Source organism: Podarcis bocagei (genome assembly GCF_964188305.1).
Source record: "Podarcis bocagei genome assembly, chromosome: 2".
Lineage (NCBI taxonomy): Eukaryota > Metazoa > Chordata > Lepidosauria > Squamata > Lacertidae > Podarcis > Podarcis bocagei.
In genome coordinates this window covers 8,441,806-8,453,357 of record NC_138126.1, presented here as the reverse complement: position 1 = coordinate 8,453,357, position 11,552 = coordinate 8,441,806, and the positions used below count along the sequence as shown (strand labels likewise).

General features: G+C 47.5%; 1 protein-coding gene across 3 annotated transcripts in view; it reads left to right on the top strand.

Annotated features, from left to right (window-relative positions):
- Positions 1 to 4,040: 4,040 nt before the first annotated feature.
- TAP2 (transporter 2, ATP binding cassette subfamily B member) overlaps positions 4,041 to 11,552 on the top strand; it is a 64,550-nt gene continuing 57,038 nt past the window's right edge. For 2 of the 3 annotated variants that reach the window (XM_081182238.1, XM_081182236.1), the window contains exons 1-5: positions 4,041 to 4,176; positions 6,654 to 7,157; positions 9,042 to 9,156; positions 9,491 to 9,621; positions 11,037 to 11,242. In XM_081182238.1, the coding sequence (XP_081038364.1) occupies positions 6,665 to 7,157; positions 9,042 to 9,156; positions 9,491 to 9,621; positions 11,037 to 11,242 (945 nt within the window). In that variant the 5' untranslated portion in view covers positions 4,041 to 4,176; positions 6,654 to 6,664. Of the gene's footprint in view, positions 4,177 to 6,420; positions 6,473 to 6,653; positions 7,158 to 9,041; positions 9,157 to 9,490; positions 9,622 to 11,036; positions 11,243 to 11,552 lie in introns of those variants that run through there. The other variant, XM_081182237.1, reaches the window with a different exon arrangement.

The window sequence follows — 11,552 nt, the reverse complement described above, 5'->3', positions numbered from 1 at the left end:
AGAACTTTGCTTCAGGATGAGAACAGAAATCGTGTGGCGGCAGCAGGAGGCCCCATTAGCTAAAGTGGTGCTTCAGGTTAAGAACAGTTTCAGGTTAAGAACGGATCTCAGGAACAAATTAAGTACTTAACCTCTTAATCTGAGGGTAAGTACCTCTTTCAGCAGATTAAAATCACCATCCGTTTGCCGTTTATCTTTAGAAGCTTTTGGGGGAAAGGTTGCTTAACCTTCTAGACCAATTATGATATCCAAAGATGCTTAGGCAGACTTGAATTCCTTTTCTCCATTCTGTTTCCCTCTTAACGAAGAAATCACTCACAGACTGCTTAAGTAAACAAAAAAATGTAAGTTTACTCACATTAAAATCCTTGCCAGGATTCAACAAGTACAGTGATAAAAATCAGGCAGGCAATAATCCTTAAAAGTTACAAAAGTCCATAGTCCAGTTCAAAATGGAGTGGCCTTGACTGTCCTTGAATCTTGCTGCCACACTTAAACTGAGTTGGGGCGTTAGTCCACCTGCCCCAATATTGCCTGCACTGACTGGCAAGGCTCCCCAGGGGTTCTGAGAGGGACTCTCCCAGTGGAGATTCTGCGGATGGCACCTGGGGCCTTCTGCATGAAAAGCAGGTGTTCTAATGCTGAACTACAGCCCCCAAAAGGCTTTCTCCAGAGCAGTGTTTCTCAACCTGAGGGTCCCCAGATGTTGTTGGACTACAACTCCCATCATTCCTATCCAGCATGGCCAGTGGTCAGGAATGATGGGAGTTGTAGTCCAACAACATCTGGGGACCCACGGGTTGAGAACCTCTGCTCCAGAGTCAAACCACAACAGTTGTTCTTAGCCCTTTGTGTCCTCACCCACGTGGGTGTCTTGTGGCATTGCAGTTCCAGGAAGCTCAACTGCTCTCCGTTAAGGAAGCACCTGCGGTCATCAAGCTATTGAGAAGATCTGGGAGGTGTTTTCTGGCTCTCTCGGTTTTGCACAGCAGAACAGCGAAGCACAGCCCTTTCTGAGATGCTGACGAGCCCCTCTGGTTTAGGTTTGCTGTGGGGACTAGAGGGTCTGCATCTTCTTCCTCATCTCATTGCCTTCCACATAAAGTGTATGCAGAGGGTTCATGTAGATCAATCCTGATATGGGGGGAGGGGGTGTCCAATGCCTGTTGCTCATTCCTCGTTCTGCCTTCTGCAGTCCATGTAGCTCAGCATTGTCCACACCAGGGACTATGAATAGGAGGAGGAGGAGGAGGAGGAGGAGGAGGAGGAGGAGGAGGAGGAGAAGAAGAAGAAGAAGAAGAAGAAGAAGAAGAAGAAGAAGAAGAAGAAGAAGAAGAAGAAGAAGAAGAAATTTATTTATACCCTGTCCATCTGGCTGGGTTTCCCCAGCCACTCTGGGTGGCTCCCGACAGAATATTAAAAACATGATAAAATATCTGACATTAAAAACATTTAAAGTTCTTTATCTCCTTCACATCTGGTGGGAGGGCGTTCCACAGGGCAGGCGCCACTGTGGGAAAATGATTGCTCACATCTCACAGGGAGGGAACCGCCAGAAGGCCCTCGGAGCTGGACCTCAGTGTCCGGGATGAACGATGGGGGTGGACATGTTCCTTCAGGTATATAAAGCATTTTTGGGGGTGGGGAATGTCTAAACTGCCCTTCACCCAAACCTGGAAAGCGAGGGATGTGTCTTTAATTGAGTCCTGCTAGGGATTGATAGAAGGACAAATCCCACCCCTCTGACAGTTGGGGAGAATCTATTGGAGAGAGAATTGGGGGGATGATGAGACAGTTATTGTTGTTGGGTTGGGCTTTTATAGAATCGTAGAATTGTAGATGACCCCGAGGGTCCTCTAGTCCAACCCCCTGCAAGACAGGAATCACAGCTAAAGAGACTGACAGGTGCTCGTCCAGCCTCTGTTTAAAATCCTCCAATGCTGGACACTCCACTACCTTCTCAAATAGCTCTTCCTGTCAGAAAGTTCTTCCTAACTTCCTCACTTCTCGCAGGGAGGGAACTGCCAAAAGGCCCTCAGCACTGGACCTCAGTGTGGAGAATGATGGGGGTGGAGACGCTCCTTCAGATATACTGGACCGAGGCCATTTAGGGCTTTCAAGGTCAGCACCAACACTTTGAATTGTGCTCGGAAACGTACTGGGAGCCAATGTAGGTCTTTCAAGACCGGTGTTATGTGGTCTCGGCGGCCGCCCCCAGTCACCAGTCTAGCTGCCGCATTCTGGATTAGTTGTAGTTTCCGGGTCCCCTTCAAAGGTAGCCCCACGTAGAGCACATTGCCGCACTCCAAGCGAGAGATAACCAATGCATGCACCCCTCTGGCGAGACAGTCTGCAGGCAGATAGGGTCTCAGCCTGGGTACCAGGTGAAGCTGGTAAACAGCCCTCCTGGACACAGAATTGACCTGCACCTTCAATCCTCTCAGTTATGTACCCTCTCGCTGTCTGTCATGTTCGATTTAGCTGAGGTTCCTGCACTAGGGAAGCTTTTAATGTTTAATAGATTATTGTATCAAGTTGCTGGGAAAACTCAGCCAGATGGGCACGGTATAAATAATAAGTTGTTGTTGTTATCATCACAGGAGGTTGGACTAGATGACTCTGGCGTTCCCTTCCAAGGCTACAATTCTCTGTTTCCATACGTTCCCAACATTTTCCCAATGAAAATAGGGACATCCTAATACATAATGATGATAATTTTATTATTTATACCCCACCCATCTGACTGGGCTGCCCCAGCCACTCTGGGCATCTTAACACCATATAAAAAAATAACAAAACATTACAAAACTTCTCTATACAAGGTTGCCTTCAGATGTCTTCTAAAGATTGTACAGTTACTTATCTCCTTGGCTTGGGGGACGCATAACTCTGTACCCTCCAACATTTTTCTGATGAAAATAGGGACGTCCAAAGGAAAAGCGGGACATTATGGGATCAAATCAGAAACTGGGGTGGCTTCTGGAAATCCAGGACCCTCCCTGGAAAATAGCGATATCTGGAGGGTCTGACTTTGATCCCTGCCCATCGTGGCTGATAAAATCTAGCAGGGAGTCGTTCACATAGCTGTCAACGTTTCCCCTTTTTTTAAATTCCCTTATTCTGAATAGGATTCCTCACAAGAAAAAGGAAAAGTTGACAGCTATGGTTGTTCAGTAGAGATATCTTTCCCAAATGAGAGCAAGAGCATCAAGTGATACTGCAAGCTCACATTTCTTGTCCAGTTTGTATACCTGCTTAAGGTACGTGACAGGTATGAGACTCGTTTATATTTTGGGAATGATTCCTGTTCTTCTGTAGCTGCAATGTTTTAGACCAGGGGTCAGCAAACTTCTTCAGCAGGGGGCTGGTCCACTGTCCCTCAGACCTTTAGGGGGGGCCGGACTATATTTTGGGGTGGGGGAAATGAATGTATTCCTAATGCCCCACATATAACCCAGAGATGCATTTTAAATAAAAGCACACATTCTACTCATGTAAAAACACCAGGCAGGCCCCACAAATAACCCAGAGATGCATTTTAAATAAAAGGACACATTCTACTATAGCTGTCAACCTTCCCTTTTTTTTGCGGGAAATTCCCTTATTCCAGCGCCGTTTCCCGCTGCTTTCTGCTGCTAGCCCGGCTTGTTAGTCCCGGGACAGGTGAGGCTGCTGATCCCTTATTTTCAAATCTGAAAGTTGACAGCTATGCATTCTACTCATGTAAAAACATGCTGATTCCCATAACGTCTGTGGGTCAGATTGAGAAGGCGATGGGGCTGGATCCGGCCCCCAGGCCTTAGTTTGCCTACTCCTGTTTTAGACTTTATGGATGCCCCACACTCATATTACAAAGTATTTGCGTCCTGTGCTATAAATCAAGGACTGTTGCGAGTTGGTCTCCAATGTATTTCGTATCAATAAAAAAACTGGGAACGGCGCGAGCAAACATTTTTCCTGAAAATGTCAGCCAAGAGTTTGAGAACCGCTTGCGATGGAGGTTTTCTAAAGCGCAGGCGGCGGGCTCCCTCTGGCGGCGGAAGCGGGGAGCGCGGCCGCGTGGGCGGGGGAAAGGGAAGCGGCTGGATTTCCCCTTTCGAAAGTGAAAGTGGGCGCCGGTTCGAGCCCCCGCGAGGGCAGAAGAGCGCAGTTCCTCCCTGGGAGACCGGAGGGCAGGTAAGGCGGGCAGGGAGAGGAAGGCCAGGGGGCTGTGGGGTGGGAGACCCAGGATAAGGGCATCAAAGGGGGGGGGTTGCTGGCTGGGGGGGAGGGGTGCATCAAACGCGGGGGTTTTTCAATGCAAATCGGGGAGATGTTGCAAAAGAGGCTTCCGCGCAATGTTTGTTTTCTTCTTTGGGGGGGGGGGGTTACTTAATGTAAAATAATTTGTAGTCCCTGAGATCGGATCTGCATTTTTGCAGGGCTGGGGCACACACAAACACACAATAAAAATTCGCCCCACAATAAATATTTCCCCACCTTTTAAAACCATCCCGTTTCAGTTTTATTTTCTGATCGGAGATGGAAAAAAATAACAAGAAAGAACTCGGTTCCAGAAAGGGCAGCCCTGTCAGTCTTTTCGGAGCAAAATGCCCCAAACTAGAAAAAAACCTCAAAGTTAGGAAAGTGGCTTCTTCTGGGTCTTGAAAGTTTTTTATCACTTTCTGCGCAGTCTTGGGCAGTCTAACTCAGAGGTAAGTGTAAGCCCCCTTGATTTCAGTAGGGACTTACTTCTGAGTAACGGGCCTCATGTGTGCTATTCATTTAAGCAGTACTGTATTCTATTGCCTTAAACAGGCCTGTCCTCTCCCAAAGCTTTCTGGGAACTGTCGTTTCAGGCTGCAGAAAGTTGTTAGGAGATTTCGGTTCCCAGAGGAGTTTAACAATCAATCCCTTTCCCCAGGGAACTGAAGTTCTGTGACGTTCATGCTGTTTTTAATAATAATAATAATGATAATAATAATAATAATTAATTTATACCCCATCCTCCCTGGCCAGAGCCGGGCTCAGGGTGGCTAAAACAAGTAAAATTACAGTAAAAACATAATAGGAAAAGGAAAAAAAATTAAAATACAGGTTAAAATGCAATTTAAAATGCAGCCTCATTTTAAAAGTAGCCCACAGATGTTAGGGTTGCTCTTTAAGTGCCATAGGATAGCTTACCTCTGGCTCCTCCTTAAGCACAGTGCAATTTTTATTTTGCAAAGTGCTCAACAGTCATAGAATCACAGGGCTGGAAGGAACCATGAGGGTCATCTAGTCCAACCCCCTCAATGCAGGAATCTTTTGCCCAATGTGGGTCTCGAACCCACAACCCTGAGATTAAGAGTCTCATTTTCTACTGACTGAGCTATCCAGTAGCTGCTCTTATGAGAACCCACCAAGGCCCCAGTGGACGCCATTGAACACACTGGGAGTTGTTTCTGGGTGAACATAGATAGGATTGTGCTACTTGCTGGTGAGGTCACTGCCATGCCCATTTTACAGATGGGTAACTGGGACTGACAGAAAGCGTCTGGAGGGTGGGATTTGTGCCTGGCATCCCTTTAGGCCAGGGAGGAGGAACCTCAACCTGGTACCCTGGACTACAACTCCCATCATCCTCAGCCACTGTCTATGTTGGCTGGCACTGATGGGTGTTGCGGTCCTGCCACCTGCATGGGGAGGTGGAACTCAGCTGTTATCATGATGGTGATAATGATGATAATTTATTATTTATACCCGGCCCATCAAACACTAAAAACTCCCCTAAACAGGCTGCCTTCAGATGTTTTCTAAAAGTCAGATAGTTGTTTATTTCCTTGACATTGGATGGAAGGACATCTTATTACAGTCGTACCTCAGAAACTCAAACGGAATCTGTTCCGGAAGTCCATTCGACTTCCAAAGCCATTCGACAACCAAAGTGCAGCTTCCTGCAGCCAATTGGAAGCCTTGCTGGATGTTCGGGTTCCAAAGAACGTTTGCAAACCAAAATCCTCATTTCCGGGTTTGTGGTGTTTGGGAACCAAAACGTTCAACTGCCAAGGCATTTGTGATCCTAGGTACAACTGTATTATTATTATTATTATTGCTATTATTATTATTATTATTATTATTATTATTATTATTATTATTATTATTGGTGTTGGTGTTAAATTTATATCCTGCCCATCTGGCTGGGTTTCCCAAGCCACTCTGGGCAGCTTACAACATATATAAAAACACAACAAAACCTCAAACATAAAAAAACAAAATATCCTGCACAAGCAACAAACAAACCAATAAATCAACAACAACAACAACAACAACAATAACAAGAATAAACAGTTTACAGTTCTACTTAAAATAACCGCCAACCCCAAGTAAACATTTGACCAACACCAACCTGACAAAAACAAAACAGAGGAAAACGTTTTTAAACATTTTAACCAGTTGCCCCAACCCAGCAACGTCCCAGTGGCCTCCCAGGAGCCTCTTTTAGCTGTTCAAGGTGAGTCTGGGCTCCGCCCCCCAGGCCAGGTGGAAATGGGCCTTGCAGCAGGGAGCAGGTCTCCGTTCCATCACTCGCGGCAGCAGCAAAGTGTGGGTTAGGCTGCTGAGATCCTCCGTAGACAAACTCTCTTTCACATTTCAGACTCTTAATTACACCTGGCCATTCCTTCTCTCCCCAGACTCGGCCGCCATGATGCTGCCTGCCGCCTTGAAGCTGGCCGTCCCTCTCATCCTGTGCGACATGGTCCTCCTCCCCTTGCTAGATCTCCAGCGCTCCGCCTTGGCCTCCCTGGGGGTCCCTGCGGCCTGGCTGGAGGCGGCTCTGCGCCTGCTGGTACTCTGTGGGGCACGGGGGCTCCTCTCCCTGGCCTGGCCCTCCCCGATGCCCCTCGCAGGCCTGGCTGCTGTGAGCCTGCTGCAGCCCCTCTATCTCGCCGTGGGGCGCTGGTTTGGAGACCCTCCGTTCCTGCTGTCGTCAGCCCCTCGGTCCTGGCTCCTGCTGGGCTATGGGGCAGTGGTTCTGGCCCACATCATCTGGGACGTCCTGGGGCAAAGGAAGGAGGAGGAGGAGGAGAACAAGGGAGGCGAAGACAAGGCCACCCTCTGGAAACTGGTGAAGCTCTTCCGCCCAGATGTGTCCTACCTCGCAGGGGCGTTTTTCTTCCTTACCACGGCTGTGCTTTGTGAGTAGGGTTGGTTTGCGTGTGTGTGTGTGTGTGTGTGTGTGTGTGAGAGAGAGAGAGAGAGAGAGAGAGAGAGAGATACATACATATTACAGTGGTACCTCGGGTTGAGAACTTAATTCGTTCCGGAGGTCCGTACTTAACCTGAAACTGTTCTTAACCTGAAGCGCCACTTTAGCTAATGGGGCCTCCTGCTGCCGTTGCGCCATCGGAGCACGATTTCTGTTCTCATCCTGAAGCAAAGTTCTTAACCTGAAGCACTATTTCTGGCTTAGCGGAATCTGTAACCTGAAGCATATGTAACCCGAGGTACCACTGTATTTGGAAATAGAAGACCGTATGTATGGTACACCTCCTTTCCGCACAGGCTGTAAAAGCTTTATTGCCAGTGAAATGTAAATAATGGCCTTGAGAGGTTGTAACTCAATAACAAAGACCGAACAGGGAAAGGAAATAATCTGGTTTGTGTTTGGAAAGGAAGACTCTCCGCTCAAAAGGTTCGCACAAACAGGTAGAGGCTGGAAACTATGAGGGTTAATGCGGGGTGGGGTGGAAAGAAGAATGAAAGATTTAAATTACTATAACCTCACTCGTCGTTCTTTGATATACAGTGGAACCTCAGTTGTTGAATATAATCCGTTCCGGAAGGCCGTTTGACTTCCGAAATGTTCGACAACCGAAGCGCAATGGGTGGTTGGGAAAATTTGACTGAGAAACACTCAGCGGAAGCTGTTCAACTTCCAAGGCGCATTCATAAACCGAGGTTCCACTGTAATTTTGTTTTATCTATATGCAGGAACTGGTAAAGGAACAGCTGAGGGACGAGGAGTTAATTAGAGTAGGGCTGCCATATGTTAGGAATTTCCCGGACACAGCCAGGATTTGGCCGGGGCAGAAATCGTTGGAACGTCCGGGAAAATGTGGGTGTATGGCAAGCCATGCAGGAAGTGTAGATTTTGGCAAAGTTCCTTATAAATAGTTTTTTGTGTAAAACTAAAAAAAAAAGCTGAACACCTTTCTGCAATATGGGAACTCTAAATTAGAGATAGGTAAAGGTAAAGGGACCCCTGACCGTTAGGTCCAGTCGTGGACGACTCTGAGGTTGCGGCGCTCATCTCACTTTATTGGCCGAGGGAGCCGGTGTACAGCTTCCGGGTCATGTGGCCAGCAGGACTAAGCCGCTTCTGGCGAACCAGAACAGCGCAGGGAAACACCGTTTACCTTCCCACCGGAGCGGTACCTATTTATCTACTTGCACTTTGACGTGCCTTTGAACTGCTAGGTGGGCAGGAGCAGGGACCGAGCAACGGGAGCTCACCCCGTCATGGGGATTTGAACTGCTGACCTTCTGATCGGCAGGCCCTAATCTTAGTGGTTTAGACCACAGCGCCACCCGCGTCCCTCAAATTAGAGATAAATCTGTAAAATAAGTAGCATGTAAAAGGCGAAGGAATGGAATATATCTGAGAGTGTGGGAAATCCATTTGGGGGGTGGCGTGTATTAAATTAAGTTTACTTTGGTTTTGATGTGTTATAAATTTGAAGACAAATAAAAATTAATGGGTAAAAAGGAAATAAAAGACCATAGTTTAATGTTAGAAGGTTCCAAGCTCAATTTCAGATAAAGCCATGTCCCCCATCTGAAATAATATAATATATTATATAATAGTATATTATTATTATTTCAGATGGGGAGTATGCCTCCATCTGAAATTGAGTTTGGAACCTTCTAACATTAAACTATGGTCTTTTATAGTTCTGGGCGGCTCTCAAATCTTGGAGGAGCTCTGCCTGTCTGTGCAGGGAGTGTCAACGGGGTGAATGGGCTCTTCCTGTTTCCAAAGAGTCCCCCCTCCCTATCTTCAAAGCACAAACTCTCTGCAGGTGAAACCTTCATCCCTTACTACACGGGACGCTTGATTGACATCTTGGGCAAGAAGTACGACTCGGATGCCTTCTCGTCCGCCATCTTCTTCATGTGCCTGGTGTCGCTCGGAAGGTGGGTTTCTTCCTGACAACATCCCCTGCCCAAAAAACAAAGGAGCCCTGGTTAGGCTCGGCTGGGGTGTGTTCAGCTTTATCATAATCTGGGGAGTTTAATTATTTCTTTGGAATTAAATTGAATTCAGAAAGCAGTTCTGGGGGGGGAAGGGGGTGCTTGGAGAATCCTTTCTACTGCAAAGGAAAGCCCCCCACATTTCCATAATGTGACTCAAAAAGGTGATCACATCTGGGGGGGGGGGGCAGAAGCTCCCATTTTGCCATTTTCCTCCAGAGTGGGACTCACACATTCACAGTTTCCTTTTGTAGAGCAGTCTCCATTTCCGTTCCAGCTCGCTGTCTGCCGGCGCTCGCGGGGGACTCTTCACGATGTCCATCTCCCGGGCTATCATCCGGATCCGAAGCCGCCTCTTCTCTTCTCTCGTCCGGCAAGACCTGGCGTTCTTCCAGGAGGTGAAAACAGGTGAGAGCCTCCTAGCTCCAAACCCAGACCTGCCTTTCAGTCCAGCTTCCTGAGTGTCCACTAGTCATAGCTGCCAACTTTCCCCCTTTTTAAAGGGGAATTCCCTTATTCCAAATAGGATTCCTCGCAAGAAAAGGGAAAAGTTGACAGCTATGCCTCTAGTGCACATACAGAGCGCTTGTGGTGGTTCCTCCTTGCAACACCCCTGTTATGATTGGGCCTTAAATATTCCCATTTTATGGGTGGCATAACTGAGGCTCCATGAGGAACGTCAAGATGTGAGGCTTTCCAGGATATGAACTTGGGTCTTCCAAGATCCTGCTCCAGCCACTCGAGTGGGCAACTCTTTTCATGTTTGTTTTTGCTGCTGAGTCCAGAGGTAATGAATAGCCTGGTGCCCTCCGGATATTATGGAACCCCAACTCCCATCATCCCTAGCCAGCATGCCCAGTGGGCAGGAATGATGGGAGTTATAGTACATCAACAGCGTCTTCATTCCTTCATTTGTTCATCAAAGGACTTTATGCATTCGTCGGTCTGTCTCTCCATCCCTCCATCTGCTTATCCACCAACTATTTCTCCTTTCCATTCTTTTCTTAGAAAAGTGGTTTTCTCATGCACAGAAAGCAATAGTCACAACAATCAACAATAGAGAGAAATAGGTGTTTCTTCCTGTCCTTGCAAGGTGTTCTGTCTTTTTTGCCCCAGTTGTTGCTGTTATCCTTCTTGCTTCAGGCGGAACTTTAAAAAAAATAAAAATATTAGAATGCACATTTAAAATAAAAATAAAAATTAAAAAACAATTGTTACAAAATACAGTGGTACCTCGGGTTACATACGCTTCAGGTTACAGACTCCACTAATCCAAAAATAGTGCTTCAGGTTAAGAACTTTGCTTCAGGATGAGAACAGAAATTGTGCTCCGGTGGCGCGGCGGCAGCTGGAGGCCCCATTAGCTAAAGTGGTGCTTCAGGTTAAGAACAGTTTCAGGTTAAGAACGGACCTTCGGAACGAATTCAGTACTTAACCCGAGGTACGACTGTATAAGCAAAATATAAGCAAAAGGGGATGCGCGTGGTGCTGTGGGTTAAAGCACAGAGCCTAGGACTTGCCGATCAGAAGGTTGGCTGTTCGAATCCCCATGACGGGGTGAGCTCCCGTTGCTTGGTCCCTGCTCCTGCCAGCCTAGCAGTTCGAAAGCACGTCAAAGTGCAAGTAGATAAATAGGTACTGCTCCAGTGGTTTATTCTGCAATCTTGCTTAAAATGTATTTAGGAAGTGCAGTGTAAGCGATGGAAGTCAATCAGTGAAATTTTATTATTTTTTCCATATTGAGATATTTGTAGAATTTTTGGAATGCGCTTTTGATCCCTCCGGTCTCCCGGCTCTGAGCAGCCTCTCCTTTCGCCCCACAGGAGACCTGACCTCCCGCCTCTCCAGAGACACCACCATGATGAGCCGCTGGGTGCCTCTCAACGCCAACATCTTCCTCCGCAGCCTGTTCAAGGTCGGTGGGCTCTGCGCCTTCATGCTTGGCCTCTCGTGGCGCCTGACCTTGCTCACCCTCGTTGAGGTGCCGGTCATGCTGGCGGCCCAGAAGGTCTACGATGCCCGCTACAAGGTGAGGGGGCCCTTGAGAGCAGGCGGGGGGAGACTGGGAGCTGCGAGTGCAAGAAAGGAAAGGGGAGCGTCTTCCCAGGGATTGCTGTTCCCTGTTTTCCAAACCTTAGAGAGATAGCCCCTCCCTCCGGACGAGAGGCAGGGTCCCATCAGAGGGGTAACACCAATGCCACACATTTTTACAGTCAAGGCTTCCCCCAAAGAATTCTGGGAACTATAGAATTATGGGAACTAAATGCAATGAGAGTTAATAGGAGGCCACTCACAGAGCTATTTCTCCCAGCACCCTTAACAAGGTACAATTCCCAGAA